Below are 22,685 nucleotides of genomic sequence, written 5' to 3'. Positions count from 1 at the left end.
TTTTCCAGAGATACATTTCTGTTGCAATTTCAGCAGTGGACATTTTAAATCAAGAAAAGGTTTAGCCAAAACTGTATATCTGTTTTTGCATTTCGAAGCTAAGTGAAGTGTTGTATTATCAGTAGTTATTATTTTAACTGTAATATTGATGTAGAGCAAACAACTATATTTTCACAATACTGAAAGTTTAAGTAAAATAGTCTTACGGAAAAGTCCAAGTACTTTTTTTCCTGCGCCAGTAAATTACAGACAGCGGAACGCATTATATAGTTCCGCTAACACGGGGTTTTTACTGTGGACACACAAAGAGGACGCATGTTGCAGCGACTTCCGATGCCGTGTATCAACACAGACAGCATGAGCTGAGTTTTACGTGTATACTGTTGAACAGCAGAAATATTCATGGAGGTGCTCGGCGAAGATTTTTGTGACATGACTCCTCAGGAGTTGGGGGCTCCTGTCAACAGTCTGGCGGTGAGTTTATTGGGAGTAAAGTTTAACACTACGAGTGAAGAGAAGCTAACTTGGTGGCTAGTAGCAGTACAGGGAGACATAAGAAGATTTAGATTTAGAGACAGTTTGGTCTTAAAACCCTAAACTATAGATGATATGTCCCTTTTTATTGTTTGTGTGGTGTTACATGTTTTTTGCATGTTTACATCTTTTGAGAGCGGCTGTTGGGTCGACAGTAAAGTAAAATCCAATGTGCTTGTTTTCTTCTCTTTGAAAGGATAAGTGGAAACTTTTACCAGCTTTCCTGAAGGTAACGGAATGCACCTGCACCCACCTGTTGTTTCCCATGTTTTTTTTTCTGAATTTGGACTCATACACACGCAGAAAAGCAGTTTTTTTTTAACCTGTTGTGTGTTTCATAGGTGAAAGGACTGGTAAAGCAGCACATTGACTCATTCAACTACTTCATCAATGTGGAGGTAATACACAACCCCGACATTACTGTGTGTTACAGCTGCTGCAGTTTCATCTTGAGTTAAGGATGAGTGTTGTCTTTTTGCAGATAAAGAAAATAATGAAAGCAAATGAGAAAATTACAAGTGATGCTGATCCGATGTGGTACCTCAAGTAGGTACCATGAATTGTCTTTGCAAATATTAGCTTTCAGCTTTAGTATGAATTTAAAATATGTATCTTACTTATATGTATTATCTGTTTTCCTTTAAGATACTTAAATATCTACGTTGGGATGCCTGATGTAGAGGAAAGTTTCAATGTTACTAGACCAGTATCTCCTCATGAGGTAAGTTTAATCAGGTATTAAGACCAGTAGTAGGTTTTTAATTGAACCACAGTTAGAATAAAGGTTTCGTGGCCAATAATTAGGGAAACCAGGTAAATCAAGGGTTCACTTACTTGCCATTGTATTTTGTATTTTTGTATGCATGTCTTTGGACATTCATTGGGTCAAATGATAAACCGATTACTTGATCAATTAAAATAATTTTGTTGGTATTTTGAAAAAAAATCCCCATAATTCTTGTAGTGGCAGGCTTACTCTTGTCTGTAGATCGTTTTATGACAAACACTGAACATTTATTGCATTCCACATTCCACAATTGAGTTGATAACAAAGTAATTCCAGAGAAGACGTTGAGTTGATAACCAAAAAAGTCAGCAAACAAGTCCCACAAAATAATTCCACTGAACACATTTCTCAAATAATTCCACAGGACACTGTAAGAAACCATGGACCTCCACAGCTACACTCTCATCTTTCCCCCACTACCTTGTAGCCCCAATAGCTGTAAACAAAACATTGTTTCCCTTCAAAGGCAGCTATGGGATGTTATTGATGCCATCATCGTGCATACACTTCCCGATTTGCCTTTTAAGACACAGCGACCACAGAAAAAACAAAAACAGAATAAACTCCCTTTGGACCACACAATGCTTTTCCCTTATAACCATGTAATACTTAATAATAATAATAATAATAATAATAATAATAATAATAATAATAATAATAATAATAATGATAATAATAATGATAATAGTAATACTTCTGTCAAAGCATTTACTCTACATCCCCAAATCTCTGAATATTTAACACTGCTGTTCACACCTTTGGTGTTTATTTCCACAGTGTCGTCTCAGAGACATGACCTACTCTGCGCCCATCACAGTGGACATAGAGTACACTCGTGGTAGTCAGAGAATCATCCGGAATGCACTGCCCATTGGAAGGTTTTGATTTGTTGTTTTGTTTGGGTTTTTTTATGTCCCACAGTGTCACATCATGTCAGTGTGGTTGGTCAAATCTTGTGAATTAAACTGGATGTGGCATTTTTTTCCTAATCTGCCACAAAAAAAGCTACCTGTATAAACTCTTCCCTGATTGGGGAGTGGGAGAGAGAGAGAGAGAATATATACATAACACACAAAAATATATACATAACACACACCAGGGCCTGACACGGATGTTTTTGTCTTTAATATGTAATTGTGCTTTCCTTAGGATGCCAATTATGCTGCGAAGCTCAAACTGTGTTCTGACAGGAAAGACACCCATGGAGTTTTCAAAACTCAATGAGTGTCCTCTGGACCCAGGTAAACAAACATATAGATGTAATAAATCAAATTAGCTGATGGGCTCAGAGCATGAACAAAGTTGTACGTTTTTTGCAACCGTTCATTCTCAGTAGTCATTTAATTAAACTGCAGTATTTTTTTCACAGGGGGTTACTTCATAGTGAAAGGTCAGGAGAAAGTCATTCTGATCCAAGAGCAGCTGTCCAAGAATCGAATCATTGTGGAGCAGGACAGGAAAGGTGCAGTTGGAGCTTCAGTTACCAGGTTCTGTTTTCTAACTTTTTTTTATATTTAAAATTTACATTTTAAAACAGCTGCCAAAATGTCTACCTTTTATCTCTATTTTAATCTGTCTGTTTCAGGCTCATATGTTGTGGACAAAAAAGTCCACTCTTTACCTTCATATACATTTTCAATAACTTATATTTGAAATTTTATGGAGATCAGCTGTGATTTTTGTAAGAAAACAAATCTGCTGAAAGCATTTATTCACCAGTAAAACACTTGCAAAACCTTTATTTATTTTTTTTATTCTGCAGTTTTAAATCCATACTCGTCCATATTTCTTCTTCCCTGTGACTGTTTGTGCATTGCTTCATATGTTGCCATGTAATTGTCCCTTGTGATCCTTTAGTGTATGATGCCACCCACATCCTTGTGTGTAAACAGCCAAACAGGGAGGGTTTCACAAAATAATTTTGTCATAGCAGAGATATAAAACTCGAAGGGGACAGAGAAGCTTTTATGTAATCAGCAAACAGGGTTTCCCTTAAAAATATATAAATAACACATAATTTTAGTTTTAATTGTAGTAATTGTCTTCTTAAGAGATGTTTAAATATTTCCTCAAGTGATTAAGTTAATTATTTAAATATGAAGCTTGGCCGAATGCTTGTGCAGGAAAATTTTCTTATTACCTTAAAAAGTTTGAAGTTGCATTTGCAAGAAAACACATCAGCTAAAATTAACATTGTTTTATTCTCATTCTTCCATTGTTTTGTAAAGGTACACTTTTTTGTTGTCTATTTCCAGCTCCACTCATGAGAAGAAAAGCAGAACTAATATAATTGTCAAACAAGGTCGTTTCTACCTGAGACACAACACTCTGTCAGAGGACGCTCCCATTGTCATCATATTCAAGGTAAAAGCATTTCTAATGATTATGCAGCGGGTGCATCCTGAAGGGGGTGCTACAAGATAACCTTTTTAGATGAATATACAAGTGCACAGCAAACAGCGAGCTGGTTTTTTTTCATGTTGTTGTTCAACGGGCTGAGGCAGAGTTCTCTTTGTTTTCAAATTAACTTTTTTCAGAATCAGTAATCCTATGTTGAATTCTGATTTATTGCAGTGCCTGACAACGTATATATACAATACATGTGCTTGTTGAGGGGTCACTTCAGTAGTGCTTCATCAGATTCATTTTCATGTATCGCCCTCTTCCTCAATGAAAATGTCAGCCAACTGGCATCATAACTTCTTTCCCTCTGAGGACAGATCTCTCCAAACATGTCAACTTATGTGCTTCAATCGTTTGGAACTGAAGTCATTATCCACAGGATTCTGTTTGCTGTGCACTTGTATATCCTTGGTGACTTCTTCTCCAGCTCTCCCAGCATTTGGCAGCGGCTGCAGAAACAACCTCAGAGCCACTGTGGCACACACAGATCAGTTCCCACAGCTTCACATTTCCATAAGCAAATGTCAGACAACCTTATGACTTCTGGTTCACCTCTCTCTCCTGTACACACACTTCTCCTTATGTCTCCTTGCTAACCTCTCTCTCTCACTTTTTTTTCCATCTGCAAAGTGTCTGTTTGTGCATTTAACCTCACCAATAAGGTTACACAAATTAAATATTTAAATTTTTTTTCATTTTAGACCAGTCCAGTACAGTTTTTATCCTCACCCACGGTTTCTATGTTATCCACACAGGGTATGGGTGTAGAGAGTGACCAGGAGATAGTGCAGATGATTGGTACAGAGGAGAATGTCATGGCCAGCTTCGCTCCAAGCCTGGAGGAGTGCCAGAAAGCCCAGATCTTCACACAAACCCAGGTACCTCAGTGGTCCACATTCGCACAGTTGAATGTAATACTCAACCTCACTTGGCAGTTTTATTTTCTATTTGTTTGGATTGACAAACACACTTTACTAATGTATTCAATTTTAACAAAATGTTTCAGCCTTCGTTATAAATAAAAGGATACAAATAAAACAGGAAATTATAAGAAAAAACAGTAATACAAACACTGACTGAGTAGAACCAGAAGTTCAATTTTTTACTCTGATTCTTTTTGCTACAATTACTTTCAGTCAAAATAAATAAAGACATACGGGGGTTTTAAAACCATAACTAGGAGGGCTTTGTAAAAAGATGCTAGGTCTTGGTGAAATAGATCAACTTCTCTGTATTTTTAGGCTGATTGGTGATAAATGGTGTAAATCTCAGTATTTTCTATGAACTGAGATAACTGTTTAGTTGTAAATCAAAGCCTCATGTGAGATATCATAAGCAGCTTAATTAATACATTTTATTTAGTTTTAGTCTTTCTCTAATGTGTATAGCCTACTTCAGTTAAAGTTTAGTTATTTAATATATTTATACATTGTAGTCTCATTTTGTCCTGTTTTATTTTTTTATATTTATCATATTAACACCAAGGCATGTAAGCCAACAGCTTCATTCCAGGCTACACACTTACATGTTTTGTTCTTGTGTGTTATGACATTAGTGAAGACCTGTGTTTGATGTCAACCAGTTTTCTCAGGTCATTGTAGTGACCTGGAAATCTTTATATACAGACTTATTATAGAAGTATAGCTCAGAGATTTGAACTGTGTACTGAGAAGAAGAAGATGCTGCCTCCTCACTTTTATTTTGTTCCACTGTGTTTTTTTCAATGGTGACCACGCAGTGAGAGACAGCATAGCTACAGAACTGCTTGAAAAAAACATACCATAAAAAATTAGTTGTTCAGATTTTTGTTAGTATTACTTTCAGGTGGATATTGAATCAAAGAGGAGAAGTCATCTCTCTTCATTCTGCTGAATTTCCTGCCTGCAGTCTTTCATTGTATAGTGAAAAAGGCAATTAGAAACATGATTAAATGTGAAATCAGCATTCTTCAGGAGAAATCTACATGGGATAATCAGATGTGGACACAATGTTAAGCTAAAAAATTGTTTATCATGATGAAATGAATAACAAATCACTTAGCACTTATTACAAACATTTGTGTAAAGCCAAAACTCCATGAGTTATTTGTTGGTTAACCATAGCTTGTTCAGATTAATTAAATTGGACTACTGAAAAGGAAAAGTTATTCGGCTCAAAGTCAATAAACTATAATAACTTAATGAGTGACTGGCCCTGCTAATGTGTGTCCATCTGAAGATCATGATGTTCAGGCAGAGAAAGAAGCAACGGCTGCTGTTGACAGAAGGTATTTTCTTTGTCTCTGTGATCAGATGACTGAGGTTTTGTCTTACTAGCCACTTAAGTAATGCTTTTCAGGGGTTATTCAGGAGGCCCGCATGTTTTCTTTGACAGCTACACACGAATGCAATCATCCAATTTGTTTTTCATAAAGATTATGTTGTTAGAGGAACCACTGATGCATTGATGAGGCCATATTCGCTTCCTAGCAACCAGTCGCTGCAGCTCTCATGTTCGCCTCTGTGCCAGCCTCCATGATGTCTTTTCATGGTATTCATTGGGTCATTGTATTGTTCACAATGAGGCCTAAATCTATATAATTAAAGTCAGATAAGGCTTAAAAAACATTGTTGCCAGATTATGATAACTAATCTGCCTTAATCAAATTTGTCATCTTCGTTTCTAGTGATGAATACTTAAATCAGTACTGAACGTGTGATTTTATTACATAACATACATATATATTTTGAATTTATCTGAATCAAATTTTTTTGACAATACCTTTTTTTTTTTTACATAGTTGTCCTTTAAGTATTTACACAATTTATATATTATATGCATTGCAGAGGGCAGGGTGGGTGGTCTTCAGCAAGTCTTCAGCCTATTTGACCTTTGACCTTCTCTGTTGTTTGTAGAGGACACCAGAGGCACACTGACTCAGGTGTTTGGGGGGTGTGCAAGAACGTGTGCATCATGTTTGTTTTCATACACTTTACCCCCTGCAAGCTTAATACATCTGCTTTCCTACATATCTTTTTATCTCAACATTAGCATCAAACAAACTTGTACACTAAATGCAAAATGTAAATTATCATCTTTTTTTTAAGTTGTGTACCAGGGATTAATTTCGAACATAAAAACTTCCTAAGCACACTGAAATTGTCAAATGTCCAAAGTTGCCGAGTGTCCAGGAAGCTCAACTTTAAACATGTAACTGCACAGTGTTGGTGGAAAAGGTAATGGCAACAGAGTTTTAATAAATGGATAACCCACTTTAGGCAGCAATAACATCAAGCAAGCATTGTCTGTAGATGTGGATTAGACCTGCACTGTGTTCCTCACAGAACTGCTTCAGCTTCATTCGGTGTGAAGTCTTAAGGTCCTTCCACAGCATCTCTATGGGGATAAGATCAGGGCTCTGACTGGGCCACTGTAAAAGGTAGATTTTGAGTGTCTAAAGCCATTCTGTAGTAGATTTACTTTGATTAGGTTCATGGTCTTGATGCATCACCTAGCTTCTTCTGAGCTTCAGCTTCAAGACAGTCAACCTGACATTATCCTGTAGTACCCCTTGATGAACTTGAGAATTTATTTACCCCTCCACGATGGTAGGTGTTCCAGGTCCAGAGGCAGCAAAGCAGCCCTAAATTATTATCGTCCTCATACTTCTGTTTTTACGCCACACATAGTTCTGTGTGTTCTTACTACACAATTCTACCTTTGTTTTATCAGGCCAGAAGACATTTTCCCAGTAGGGTTGTGGTGTGTCAAGGTGGTCTTTGATAAACTTCAAGCAGAGTGCGATATTGATTTTTGGAGAGCAATGGCTTCCTCCGTGGTGTCTTGCCATGGATACTTTGCCTGTTGAATCTTTTGCAATCCCGTGAACAGAAAGGTCAACCAACTCCAATGTTTGATTAGCTTTAAAATGTATAGTATTTGTTGATATTTGTAACTTTGATAAAAATTATATCTAATGATTACTTTATGCAGAAAACCAGGACATTGAGAACAGTGCGTTTTACATTTTCTTGTGACTATTTATTTGCTTCTTTGTGTCATGTAATTATTTCCTATTTGGTAGCTTTTATAAAAAAACAGTAATTTTAAGCATGGAAAATGCATATGGCATAGAAAGTTCAGTTAAAGTCCTTAACACTGAGGATACCCACCGCCCCCAGGTTTTGTGGGCAATGTTATGTTTGCTTTCTACAGTAAATAGTTAAAGTTTGTCGAAAAACTGCTGACCTGCCAAACTATATTGTTTTTTTGTCATATTGATACCAGTACTAAAACTATTAATTTATCTCAGGCTCTTAGGTACCTTGGAAATAAAGTGCGAAGACAGCGCATGTGGGGAGGTCCCAAGAAGACAAAGATGGAGGAAGCCAGAGAGTTGTTGGCTTCTCTTATCCTCACACATGTGCCAGTATGTAACACACAAACAAGAATCATGCAATATCTACTGTATATCCCACAAATGAAAATTATGTCATATTTCTTTGGCAGGTCAAAGAGTTTAACTTCAGGGCTAAGTGTATTTACTTGGCTGTGATGGTGAGGAGAGTTATTCTGGCCCAGGGGGACAACAAGGTGGATGACAGAGATTACTATGGCAACAAACGTCTTGAGTTGGCCGGACAGGTATGCTACTTTGTGCCTGTCCTCCATGTGGTCTCATTTAGAGCTTGTACAATAACTTGTATAATCCTCTGTTCAGTTATTCACGTTTTATTTAACATTACAAGCCAAAAAAATCCGACCTTTTAAGTTCAGTCTTTGTTAAGTTGTCCTCTGATCAACAGGAAAACAAAATGAGTTCTATTCTGTCATTAAAGGCACCCCGTTGAATTTCATTCATTTCTGGCTAACTGAAAGGTGTTGACTACTCTTTCTTTACTCATAGAGCCACTAGAAAACAAAACCCTCAATGCTTACTAATAATACTTGTATAGAATAATAAAAAAAGCTCAAGCTTTATAGTGAAAGGATCACAGCACTGGACCAGAGGACAGTGGCTGCTGCAAACCTGATCTCTCACCTGCATCTTTGTTTCTGCCTCCTTCTTTTAATAAAAAACTCTCATTATTTTTCCTCAGCTTTTGTTTTTTCCCTGTTTTGTTTTTTTGAAACCCCCCACCGTATTTCAGCCTGCTTTGTCAGGAGAGAGATATGCGGTGGCACCAAAATCCTGAGGCTGGGGAAGCATAGGGATTTTTCTGCACCGTGACAATAGAATTTCTGCCTTGACTGGAGCGATTGAGCTAATCCGCAGGCCCGGCTCTGATAATGTAATTACTGCTGTCTTAAGGCCTTTAATTCCCCCCACCCCAGCTTGCTCTGTACAAGGAGCTGGAGATGGGAGGAGGGGGAGCACAGAGCCCATTTTCAATAGGGGGCTTACACACTAACAACACCAGCAATCTCCTCACTCTCCAATTATGGTTCCCTGACATTCAACTAATTGGCCCCGCTGCATAATGGAAGCTTAATTTCTTCATTAATTTCAAGCAGCACTGCCTGTTTGTTTTGATGCATGCTAATGTACAGGGGGGTGGCTGATGCCTTTGTTGGGCTGCAGGAGGAGGACAGGGACCTGGGATGGAGGCCAGGTCAGGCTTATCAGTGAGCTGGCACACCTGGTTATTAAATCTGACTGTAAACGCATCACAACACTCATTAAAGACATGAACAGACATCATCAACCACATGCCAGGAGATCTGTGGGTTTGACTGCCTGAAGATACACTGACAAATCTATCTCTGAAATAATTGTTCTTTCTTTTCTTTTTCTTTAGCTCTTGTCTCTGCTTTTTGAAGATCTTTTTAAGAAATTTAACTCCGAACTGAAGAAAATTGCTGACCAGATCATCCCCAAGCAGAGAGCAGCCCAGTTTGATGCGGTCAAGCATATGCGGCAGGATCAGATCACCAACGGCATGGTCAATGCCATTTCCACGGTAAACAAGCACAAATCAGATGCCGAAGTTTAAACGAAATAATAAAATTTAAAACGTGCACCTTTCCCCTGAAACAGCCAGATTGGAATTTTATATGCTAATCAAGAATCTTTCACAGGTTCTGCCCATTCTGTGCTTTCTTTGTTTCTTTGGACAACGTTGGGACACTACACACGTCACGTGATAGACATGTCATCAACATGCTATAAAATCTTTCGACAGTTGCCTACTGTTTTCAAACAGGTTCAGTAAGACGTTACACAGACTTTGTACTAGGGAGGTCAAATCAACGGAACATGTTCCGCACGTTGATTTGGCCTGTGTTTTTACAGGGCCCTTCCTGCCGCGACCCATTTTATCTGGGCTTTAGACCATCACCAGGGTCACTCTTGGTGGCTGGTTGGGGCCACACCTGGTGGAGTGGTAGGAGGAATTTCGGTTAATGGCCAGCTGCTCCAGACATTTACGTTCTTACATTTAGATCCTCAAGAGGATGTTCAGAGAACATCAGGGTTTCAGTACATGTCGGCTTAGTTAAACATAGGTAGCAAGCAGAGGTAACAGAGTAGTTTGAAAAGCTAACATGTTACTCTAAAACTGTCTATAGAGTAGGTAAAATCAGTGGAATCTTTACTATTCTGTAACTGTTACGTGTGACTGTGTGCATTTACACTAAGTTTAATGCTTTTTCACTACACAGTGCAAACTAAAATGAAGTGATCTGTATTAAAACAGGTGCAAGACCACTAACTTAAAAACAGAACATCAGAATTAAAACAGTACTGAGACCACACACCTACGTAGCACTAATTGTGCTTAAGCCACAAATTGAATGTTATTTATATTGCAGCAGTTTTTAGTCACAGCAGAATGCAGTTAGCAGATGTCCTAAATCATTTCTAATTTAATCACACTTACTCCTCAAATTGAAACGCTTTGAAAACATTAGCATAATTGCTTTTGTTTTGTTGACAGGGCAACTGGTCTCTGAAGAGATTCAAGATGGACCGTCAGGGTGTCACCCAGGTCCTGTCCCGTCTCTCCTTTATTTCAGCTCTCGGCATGATGACGAGGATATCCTCCCAATTTGAGAAGACCAGAAAAGTCAGTGGGCCACGCTCCCTGCAGCCATCACAGTGGGGCATGTTGTGTCCATCTGACACACCTGAGGGAGAGGTAAGTGAGCTGTGGCACATCCTGTTACAGTAACACAAGTAAACTGTTCTTACATGAAATGAAAGCGGCTTTTTTTCCATATAAAACCCATCAATAAAAGCATGCTTCTAGACTCTTAGAACTAAAGAGAGCAATTATAGGTGAAATTTGCTTTAATTTAAATTGTATGAGAAGATTTTGTTTTTGTTTTTTTTTATGATGCTTGACCTGCATAATTAGAACAAGAAAACAGTTATTGCATTTTTTGCTTAAACATAGCTGAACTGAGCCACAGGCCACATTATGTCACGGTACAGTTGAAAACTGTAAATCATGCTTTCAAATGAAATCCACTGTATAGGAGAAGTCCTATTACTCATCTGCAGCGTGTACACGTGGATTTACAGTAACCTGGTTAGTACATGCCTAAGTACATGTAGATACACTCAGTGCTCTTGCGGAGGACAGCCCTTTGAAATTGTCATTAGTTGTCCATTAAGTACTGTTGTAGATTTGGTGTGGTTTTCACAGAGAGACATGTAGGACAGCATTCTTGTGTTGTGAATGTTATTCACAGTAAATACAAAAAACACAACCTTTGAACACCTGTATAAATGTGCTTCACATTGTTGTTCTGGTTCTGTAGGCCTGTGGTCTGGTAAAGAACCTGGCTTTGATGACCCACATCACCACTGACATGGAGGACGGTCCAATCGTCAAGCTGGCCTTCAACCTAGGGGTAGAAGATGTTAACTTGCTGTGTGGGGAAGAGCTCTCCTACCCGAGCGTCTTCCTCGTCTTTCTCAATGGTAAAACTCCCCTGCACCATTTGAGCATAATACATTAAAAAGAGTGAACTAACACTGGATGCTTTAGCTTTAGATCACTTCAAAGGAAAGTTTTTTTTTTAATCCTTCTTGTTTTGAATACATTACTTATGAACACAAAAAGAAATATTCTATTTAGTTTACAGAAGACAATTTTGTATTATGCAGGAAAGCTGATAAGTCATTAATTTCATGGCAGCAGTAGGTATTATTCTTGAGTCAGAATGTGGCCCCATAATTACTGTATAGGTTTGTCTCACAACTGATAACTGTTAAATTATATTAGCTGCCATACCATTTAATTAGTCGGTACCAGCAGGTGTCAAAGCCCTCAGTGTGTTCACTGCAAATGAGCACAGTGTCTCCTCTGTTCCTCAGCCATTTGTCTTTCAGACATGAACAAAACCCTGCAAGCAGTTTATGCTCTGCTTTCTCCAGCCTTGGAGGTTCAATACTGTATGTATATACATGCTGGTTTGCACTTTTGTTTAAGTTTAGTTCTTGTGGATGTGAGTGTTTTTTGAGAATTGAAACACAAAGTAAAATCTGTGCAGTGTTTTATACTCACTAAGTAATTTTACTGCAATGTTTAGTTCCCTTATGGATCTCCCTTAAGACTTAGTGTTTTGGTTCTTCATCAAGCAAAAAAGCCAAACATTGCCTGCTTTCATCTTCTCAAAATACTGAAGGCAGAAGTTTTGTTTAGTTTTTTTTGTTGTTGTTTTTTTTTTTTTAGATAATAGTGAACAGAATGTCTTTGCATTTGAGACGCATTGCCAGAGAAAACAATTTGAACATGTCACCTTAAGCTCAGGGAAATTGTGATGGGCATTTTTCTCTATTATAGACAAGATGATAAATTGTGTAAGTAAGAACAACTTAGTTGTTAAAAGATTTATTGGCCAGAAACCAGCGAATCCAAGCAGGAAACAAACAAATCTGACAGTTAAAACATAAACTGCAGCTGTATGTTCCAAACTTTCAAAGACTGCTGGCTACAAATTATGCGTCACTCAAAATCATTATTTTATGACAAATTATTTACTAAAAATCAATGATTTTTAAAATTTATTTTATTCCTTTTATAAAGCATTTTAAAGATGACTTTAAAATGCTGACTTGCATAAAGGCTGACTTGCATAATATATCTTCATGATCTCATTATATACTCAGAGCTGGTAGGTGGTGACATTGTTTGAGCTCTTCTGCAGTTTTATAATAATGTGCATAGTCTCTGTCTTTATAACTCTGTTCACACATAAACTGTATTATGTTCACAGGTAACATTCTTGGTGTAATTCGAGATCATCGTAAACTGGTTAACACCTTCAGATTGATGCGTAGAGCAGGTTTCATCAATGAGTTTGTGTCCATCTCTACGAACTTGACTGACCGTTGTGTCTACATCTCATCTGATGGAGGACGCCTTTGCAGGTGGGGAAACATGTTAATCTAAATCTTTTTACTCAAGTAAAATAAGTACTAGGCTGATTATTTACATTTGACTTAAAGTACCAAAGTAAAAGTATTTAGAAAAGGTTTTCAAACAATACTGATCACTGTTAGTTAAGATGGAGCTGATTTTAATCAGTGTGTGCTTAATCCAGAATGAGGAATCACCATTTTTTGTTTTATAAAATAAAATAATAAAATAAATGTTTTTATATGTAAGCCACCAGGTGGGGTAATGTTTTGGCTAATCGGCATATGTAAGACATTAGAACTGTGACCAGTTGCCTAATACAATAAAATACTTCTCCTGATATGGAGAAAGACACATTCCATATTTGCGATTTTTAAATTTATGTGTTCAAGACCTTTTATATTTTATGTGGATCTGAATTTAAGAGTTTCTACCCCATGTGCTAGTGTTGCAATAACAGGAAACTGACACTTTCGTAGTTTTACAGTATTCTGATTCGATCCGTGTTGTTTTTGTTTCCTGCAGGCCGTACATCATAGTGAAGAAGGGACAGCCGATGGTGAAAAACAAACACATTGAAGATCTGTCACAGGGCTACAGGTGAGACTCAGGAGAACTGTTCGCTGGGAAACCTTTCAACAGCATATCATTTCAGATAATCATGTACAGTCTTGTGACTCCAGAACATTTGAGGATTTCCTCCACGAGGGCCTGGTGGAGTACTTGGATGTCAATGAGGAAAATGACTGTCAGGTCTCTCTTTATGAACACATGATAAACAAGTAAGTGGTACTTGTTAATGATTTAGTTTACATTAAAACATAGTAGTAGTCAATCAGCTGACCCTTTATTTATTTTTTTATTTCCGTAGAGACACAACACACTTGGAGATTGAACCGTTCACACTGCTAGGGGTGTGTGCTGGCCTCATTCCCTACCCCCACCACAACCAGTCGCCCAGAAACACATACCAGTGTGCTATGGGCAAGCAGGCCATGGGTAAGACTCAGCTGAGCAGGTAGCTTCAGTTCTCCTCCAGCTCCTGCTCTACTCCTTGTCAGAATACATTTGTATGTGTGATTAAGTGTTTTCCGTGTCTGTGTGTGTGTCAGTGCATGTATGCGCATGAACATCAAACATGGGGCGCTTGCGTAGGTTTTCCATTGTGCTGTGTGTGTGCGGAGGCCCTTTCCCTGCCAGTCACCCAGAGTGTCATTAGCAATTCATTGTGTCTGCTCTGGCTGTGCTTAGGGGGTCAGTGTGCTCAGCTGCGAAAGACCACAGAGTGTGCACCCGCAGCTCCTTGGTAACCAAAACTTCCCCAAACGACCCTGCTAACATTCGTAAGAACCTCTGTCACCCCCACCCCACCGCTTTACCTCTGTTCATCCGTTCCTCCCCTCCCCCCATCTTTACAAAAACACAGACTGGAACTATATTTGGCCCAATATCCTCTGCCTTGTCTGTTTTGTGTGGACTGCCCTATACATGTGCAAATCTGGTTGTGCGGCTCGGGCCTATTATCACAGACTTTGTGCTTGTAGCCTGATTGTGAAGTAATAGCATCTGACAAATGTCAAGGCTTCCAGGGAGGCCAGGCTTTATGCCATAACTCCCCACGATCCTCCACTGCACCACTCTAAGACAATCCAAACCAGCTCCAACCCAACTTGAGATCTCTAATTTTTAAGCTAGTGAACATAATGTTTAAACCCAGCAAATTTTAATAGAACTATATATCTAGATATCAGTGCATTAGAGAATTTTTTTTCCCCAAATATGGCAGTAGTCATATTTATCTACAGTCCATGTCTTATCTCTCCAGGCACTATTGGCTATAACCAGAGGAATCGTATTGACACTCTAATGTACCTGCTGGCATATCCTCAGAGACCTATGGTTAAAACAAAAACCATCGAACTGATCGACTTTGAGAAACTTCCTGCTGGTCAGAATGCCACAGTGGCCGTGATGAGCTACAGCGGCTATGACATTGAGGACGCTCTGGTCCTTAACAAAGCCTCGCTTGACAGAGGTGAGAGCTGTTGTTCTGAGAAAGACAGGAAGCAGTTTGTTTGCCTCACACAATTTCAGGATCTTATTACATTTACAGTTTATGGGTTACTGAAAAAATTACTATAGCAGCATGTTTTCATGCCAGCCATCAATTCGGGACCAAGTAGCAAGTCTTTTAATTGCAATTGTGTTTATCTCCAGGATTTGGTCGTTGCCTTGTTTATAAAAATGCCAAATGCACACTGCGGCGCTACACCAACCAGACCTTTGACAAGGTGATGGGGCCTATGCTGGATGCTGCTACAAGGAAGCCCGTCTGGAGACACAGCATCCTGGATGCGGATGGCATCTGCTCACCTGGTAAGTGCTAACTGGACTGGAGGGCACCCAGCATGCTTTGCTTTTCACTGTATACATGAGAATTATATCTTTAAATGTAAGCTGTTTCAAAGGTTGTTAGTTGCAGATTTTTTTTGTGTGTTTCATATGTGTAAAAGATAAGAAATTCAGTTTATTTAATTTTATAGTCTCTGCTGCTGACACAGGTAGTCTCCACATAATGGAGCAATCTTTAAACCAAAGTGATGTAATTAAGACATTTAATTTGACACAAGCTTAGATTTGATAGAAGTTAAATTGCTTTGCAGTGAGTTTCTGCTTAACAGAGACACCGTTAAGCAGTGTTAACATCTAGCATTTAATTTCCTTTAGCCAATGCAGGGAGGTGATCCTTACACTGTGTGATCCACTTAATCTGTTTTGACACAGGTGAGAAAGTGGAGAATAAGCAGGTGTTGGTGAACAAGTCGATGCCAACTGTCACCCAGACACCACTGGAGGGCAGTACCCAGCCAGGCCAGCCCCAGTACAGGGACGTGCCCATCAGGTGAGAGACATTGGCTTCCACAGTCACACATAGTCAATGTAACATGTTCACCCTGACCTCAGCCAGTGTTACCTCGGTGTGTACACACCTGTTCAGCTTCTGTACGTAGACTAAAAACACAGCACGGATGTTTGATTACTTGTAAACCCTGCTGTGAAAATTAGATTTCTCTCTGTTTGCCTGCAGCTACAAGGGCTCCACAGACTCATACATCGAGAAGGTTATGATCTCCTCTAACGCTGAAGATGCTTTCCTCATCAAGATCCTCCTGAGGCAGACAAGGAGACCAGAGATCGGAGACAAGTTCAGCAGTCGTCACGGACAGAAAGGTTTGATGCCAAGCTCAGCACGGTTACACATCTTCTCTCTAAAACAATGCCCACATGTTGAGCTTATATGCTCAGTACAGAGAAATGCATTACTATTCACCACTTCACAACCAAACTTGAACCTGTTGTGAAACAGAACAAATGACTGGATTCTAAAAAAAAAATCCTCGGTCGTGTTGGAGCATTTGTTGAGTCAAGTCCCAGTGGCTGTTGCTCTGTCACTGCCCCCTGTCCTCATCTTTCAAGAGCTCTTTTCAATTAATTGGCCCTTTGTCCTGTGCCAGACTATGCAAATTTATTACACCCCAGCAGTATTCTGCTGCTACTGGGGAAAAAGTGTTTACAACCTTCATTGTTTTGCAGCACCTCCCCTATAGAGGGTCTGTATGATGTTTTAATCAAAAAGCTAACTGGCGCCATGCATAATTTACTCTCTTCATTAACGCGGTGGCCACTGGGCGGTCAGCTCAGGATGGAACAATGTCTTCTGTCTCACATAGTGAGGAGCAGAGAGGGTCACCGCAGGGTTAGCTGGCGGAGATCTGGATAGACAGGCCAGATGTGCTGCTGATGTTTGGATAGTTTTAGTCAGTTCAAGGTTTTATTTTTTTATTTAGATGTGAATTTGGCTGCAGTGGTAGATCTCCTACCTTCTGATGACTTGTCTCATAAGTCCTGGTCAGCAGAGCAGAATAAGTTAATTATTTACCGGACACACACACACACATACACACAGCTGTAGAGGTGGGGGAGTAGGTGGAGGGTTGTCAGTAGTAGGAGCCCATTGTGCGAGACGCCAGTGTGGAGCTGTATGAGCTGTGATGGAGGGCTCTGGACCCTTGCTGTTGTCTTGCCTTTCTCTGCTGATTTCATGCCTCTTTTATCATTCACTTTCACACAAAACAAACAACACCAAGGATGTCTGCTATGGGAACTAGTGTGTCTCTCTCTGAAGCTTTCTGTTCCCTTCCACCATTTTCCACTTTATGTTCTCCACTCTTTCCTCTTTATCTCACCTTTATCCCGAGTTTCCAACTTTTTTTAGCAGCCTTTTCTTTCTTTTTATTTTCTCTCTTCACTTTCTCTCCTGCCCATGCCATGCTCGCTTTTCTCTTTTCCTTTCACCTTCTTCCTGCTGTTGGATGACTTTCCAGTAAATCGTTGCACTTGTTCAGTCAACATCCTGTTACAACATCCTGTAAGGCATCAGCAGTCTGCTGTGTTCTGCGGCACTGACTGGTCAGATAATAGTCGATTTTCTTTTTTCCAGTTGATCCCCCCACTTCCTCTGTGCTGAACTGAAAGTCGTGGATGTGTAATCCTGCTCTCCCTGTCAAACTAAGCACCTTTCTCCACTTCCTGCTCTCCTTCTCTTCTCTCTTCTCCTCTTTCTCTTGCAAATGGGTGTACAATCTGTTTACCCTGGCTAGGCAAGAGTGCTTCGGCCCCTTAGCAAACATTTGCACTCGCACTTAAACTCCTGCCTACCGGGCCACTTGTCCCCCACATCATGTGAATCAAAAGAGGACTCTGTCTGTCCACATGTGCATGGAAATGTCATGGTCACATCAGTGGGCCACGAAAAGCAATACACACACCAAAACTAGAATTTTTGCCCAATGTTCTTTAGTTAGTGTGGATAAGGGAACAAAGATGGTTCTACCTTTTTGCTTAAAATAGAATTGTGGCTAAAACTTTTTTTTTTTAATTTGCTTTTATCTGTTGTTGTTATTATCATCAATAATTTTTATTGATTTTTACTCCTAATGCAGCCTAATGCCTAATGCAGGTAAAAAGCCTTCCCTTGTTGTAAGGGCCCAAAGTCTTCAAACCTTCACAAGTTAAAAGCAGAAAATGATTGTATATTTGCAACAATAATTGAAGATAAATTCATTAAAATTGCTTGTTGCGCTTCATTAGCCATTGTGTGTATCTGTGTCTTTGTTTCAGGTGTTTGTGGTCTCATCGTCCCACAGGAGGACATGCCATTCTGTGACACAGGCGTCTGTCCAGATATTATCATGAACCCTCATGGATATCCTTCCAGAATGACGGTATGACTTGTCACATCTTTGGAAAAAATGTTTGCTAATCATTTTTCTTTACTGATCTATGGATTATTTAAATGTCCGAAACATTTTGTCTAAGCAACAGTCACAAATTAAAATGTATCAAATACAATATTATATATGATAGATAAAGCAGCAAATGATCAAATAAGCAGCTAGAATAAGTCAAATGCTGTCATAAAAGCGTTAAGTGTAATAATTCATGTATATTTTACTATTGAATTTAAATTGACCACTTAATCATTTTAGCTCTAAAAATGTTTTAAAACTTTTATCACGGGGGTTAAGTCAGCTCTAGTTTTAGTAAAAGGAGGTCATTTGAAAACTTATCCAGATCTTGTAAACAGTTACTGTTACTCTTGCTGTTAGCACAGCCTCTGTATTGACACTCAGTTTTGTCAGCCCTCTTTATCGAACTCCTGTCTTCTAGGGGTTATCATTACCTTCCAGAACACACCTTCATTGATGCAACTAAACAGCAATGTTACTGTTCACAATCAGATATTTGTTGCTGCAGAGGCTTCTGGCAGTGAAACTGCCAACTGTTGTAGTGTGTGGAAGATTTATCCAACACATACAATGACATGTACTTGGCCCTGTTTCTGCCTTTAATTTGTCCCTCACACTGTAAAAAGTTGAATGATCTTTACTGCTGAAGTTGTCAGTGCCAGTGTGTTTTCTAGCCGTGGTTGTCATGGAAAAGACTGAGAAATGTTTGGCTCGGGAGGATGTTTCTGTGGCCTGAGAGTGAAATGAGAGTAGGTGTTTCCTTTTATGTGTTGGGGTCAGGGGTCCCCTGGGTGCGACCCCAGTGGAATTGTTGAAATCAGTCATCCTTAGACTGCTGGTCCCACCCCAAGATGTTCATGTGTAATCTAATGTCACCCAAGCTATCAACATTTAATGTCAGGACAGGATGTAAATGACATAGTATTTGTAATGAACAAAACAAAAGAGAATATGTCTCATTCTGTCAGGTGGGAAAGTTGATTGAACTGCTGGCTGGGAAGGCGGGCGTCCTGGATGGACGCTTTCACTATGGCACGGCCTTCGGAGGCAGCAAAGTGAAGGATGTATGTGAGGATCTCATCCGTTACGGTTACAACTACCAAGGCAAAGACTATGTCACCTCAGGAATCACTGGGTAAATAAAAGATCCTGTTTTATCCCACTAACCACTAACCATAAAACATCCAGAACGGTTCTTTTTACACTGATAAAATTAATTTAAAAGCAGTGGTGATCCCTCATTTCAGAAGACAAAAACAGCGAACATTTGTTTTATAATGTAGTAACATGTCACTGAATGTAATCATTATTGAAATAGTCTCTATTTAGTTTTTAACTGGATACTTATCACTGCATTAGCATGATATGTGCGTTTACTTCATTTTCCTCAGAGAACCACTGGAGGCTTATATCTACTTTGGGCCTGTGTATTATCAGAAACTGAAGCACATGGTTCTCGATAAAATGCATGCCAGGGCCCGAGGCCCCAGAGCTGTTCTCACAAGGTAACATTTGTTCTTTCATTCTACCATTCATTATGACTACAGTTTAAACGTTCACACATAACAAATTCTGTATTCCTCTGTCTTACATTTGTTCCCTGAATGTGACTGTCCCACTGACAGGCAGCCTACAGAGGGACGATCCAGAGATGGAGGTCTGCGACTGGGCGAGATGGAGCGCGACTGTCTGATCGGCTACGGAGCGAGCATGTTGTTGCTGGAGCGTCTCATGATCTCCAGTGACGCCTTCGAGGTGGATGTGTGTGGACAGTGTGGCCTGTTGGGATACTCTGGGTGGTAAGTTGAAGACTGCTGTCAGATTTATTGTGCATTATCTGATGACTGCATCTTAATATAATACAGACCAGAAACTGATCTGCTATTTCTCGAAATCAGTGTATAGGTTAACAGTTTTAAGCGATTTATACTAGACGCCTTGAATTCTTTAAGACGCATTGTATGACACCTGATCAAAGGAGCAATAGAGATTTGTCATTTGCTTACTTGAGTCAATGTGCATTAATGGAAGAACAACAATTTTGTCTTTTGAGGAAAAAGTTAGTAATGCATATTTGTTGCACTACTGTGATCTCGCTGGCTAATCGGTCTGCACATTGATAATCTACCTTTTAAATATTGGACACAGATCTATGTTTATGGTTTCAGATTTTTCTGTGAACGTTTTCACCAGATACTCTCAAGATCTGAAACTTGGAAAAATAAATCTGAGCTTGTTTTCAGGCCACATGCTTCAATCTCATTGCCACATCCCTGTTGCTAATACTTAAATAGTTAGAAATTAAATAGTTAAATAGTTTGTTTCTGTCTTCCAGGTGTCACTACTGTAAGTCGTCGTGCCACGTTTCCTCCCTGCGTATCCCGTATGCCTGCAAGCTGCTGTTCCAGGAACTCCAGTCCATGAACATCATCCCCCGACTCAAACTGTCGCGCTACAACGAGTGACCAAGACATTGACAGAAACGCAACATTTGTGAGTGAAAGGATCATAGTTAGATAAATGAGATGTAGTCTGACTGTCAAAATGTAAATGAGGATTTTTGATTGAGCAAGAAGAAATAGGCTAAATAATTTTGTTTAGGTTAGATCATGTTTTTTGTTTCATTTGTGTTGATACCATCTTACATTATGCTGTTTCTGTGTGTACATAATAAAAACGAAAACATTATTTCTCATTATTTGCTGCTTTGTCTTGTGCAGTCTTATTATTTTTAACTTAATATTCATTCTTGAATAACAAATTTATAAAACAACTAATTTGTTTCTCTAAAAGACAAGACTATTGTTTTTACATTAGTTAGTGCAACATATCATTGGATGAATTCTTTATATTTTTGCTGAATGATTTTCAAAGCAAAGGACATTTAGCATTGTGCATTTTGTTTTCCTTCTCTTCGGGGAGACACTGGTTTTCAGATCAGAGAGCAGAGCTGTCATATATTTCTGCAGTTAACTGACTGGGCTTCCAGGTGACTTCATGATTCAAATCCAGACAGGGGCATTATTCTTATGTCCCTCCTCCCTCTTATTCTTTATAAACATTGTTAATAGGAAACCTCTTCACAAAAAATGTGGCCATTTTGTTATCACTGTATAATAAAATATGGGTTGTGTGGAAGATTGATGGATCAGGTCAGCTCAACATTCATACATACTAAATCAGTTTTACTTGATTGTATTTTGCAGTCCACAATGATCTATAAAACATGCATAATCACTAGAACTATTAATCATAGTTATTATTTAAAACCATGTATATGCTCTACTGTAATGCAAGACATGAAGATGTAAAATAAGGTACTTTTACACCTGCAAGTAGTTTTAGTTGCTTATTAATTGTCTTGTCTGTCAGAAAGTAGAGAATAATCTCATCCAGTCACAGCGTAATTTCATCCACAGTCCAAAACCCAAGAAATTTGTGTTCACTGAAGACTAAGAATACGAGCAAATATTCATATTTGAGAAATATAAACCAACAAGTATTGCTTGTTTGACTTTAAAAAGTTACTCAAAATTAAGAATACATTATCTGAATTGTTGCCAGTTATTTGATTAATCAACTTATCACTGTTGAAAACATTAAGCAAATATATAAAAAATTATCACCCAGTCCACGTTAAACTAAAATGCTATTCTGCTTCATTTATTAATGTCAATCAGAAACTGGCTGCTCATAAAATGCAATGTTTATTTACAACTAAATATAATTTAGGTTTCTCTGCAAATTAAGCCATATATTTTCCTCTTTTGACTGAAGCTTTAATACCAACAACATGTCATATGTAGTGTAACCATACCCCCCACTTGCACATACACATATGACTCAACTGGGGCCTTTTTAGTGAACAAAAGCAGTACACATGCATTTGTGCAGGCCGAGTGTGTGAGAATAGAAAGGGTGGAAGAAGCTCTTCTAGTGGCTGCACCTGTCCTTTTTTAAAAGGCTCTACTAAGAAGATAACAGAATTGGGGGTGAAAAGGACATCTACTAAGATACAGTCTCCATCTTCAGAAATTAATTAGATCCTCCACTTAGGTCACAGTTCTGCACAAGCCACCTTTTTAGACCTTTGTATATTGAGTCATTGTAGTAGTGTAGTATATTTTTTTGTGAAACTTTGTGTTCAGCCCCGAACATCTTTCACTTGTTCCAACTGCACTCATTTTCTGTCAGTCTGGATGGATGCACCTTTAACTAGCTGTGATCCTGTGCATAGTCCCTCATGGGATCTAGCTGCTGCCCTGTCCCACCCGTGCTCCCAGGTGCCTGCCTGTGTCGGTGAGTAGC

General features: G+C 39.0%; 1 protein-coding gene across 1 annotated transcript; it reads left to right on the top strand.

Annotated features, from left to right (window-relative positions):
• Positions 1-294: 294 nt before the first annotated feature.
• Positions 295-21,072, top strand: polr3b (polymerase (RNA) III (DNA directed) polypeptide B). The gene is made up of 28 exons (XM_067500056.1): positions 295-474; positions 731-763; positions 876-932; positions 1,016-1,080; positions 1,180-1,255; positions 2,099-2,199; positions 2,471-2,562; positions 2,691-2,808; positions 3,577-3,685; positions 4,480-4,602; positions 8,016-8,132; positions 8,213-8,347; positions 9,502-9,663; positions 10,639-10,839; positions 11,465-11,627; positions 12,926-13,079; positions 13,594-13,668; positions 13,752-13,850; positions 13,940-14,067; positions 14,894-15,103; positions 15,286-15,444; positions 15,853-15,970; positions 16,157-16,299; positions 18,250-18,353; positions 19,346-19,512; positions 19,769-19,882; positions 20,003-20,176; positions 20,713-21,072. Exons 1-28 carry the CDS (start codon positions 403-405, stop codon positions 20,840-20,842), a joined length of 3,399 nt encoding a protein of 1,132 aa, XP_067356157.1. The 5' UTR covers positions 295-402; the 3' UTR covers positions 20,843-21,072.
• The last annotated feature ends 1,613 nt before the right edge of the window (positions 21,073-22,685 follow it).

This window comes from Channa argus, chromosome 4 (genome assembly GCF_033026475.1).
Source record: "Channa argus isolate prfri chromosome 4, Channa argus male v1.0, whole genome shotgun sequence".
Lineage (NCBI taxonomy): Eukaryota > Metazoa > Chordata > Actinopteri > Anabantiformes > Channidae > Channa > Channa argus.
The sequence above is the reverse complement of the archived record's forward strand: the minus strand, read 5'-3'. Positions and strand labels throughout refer to the sequence as shown.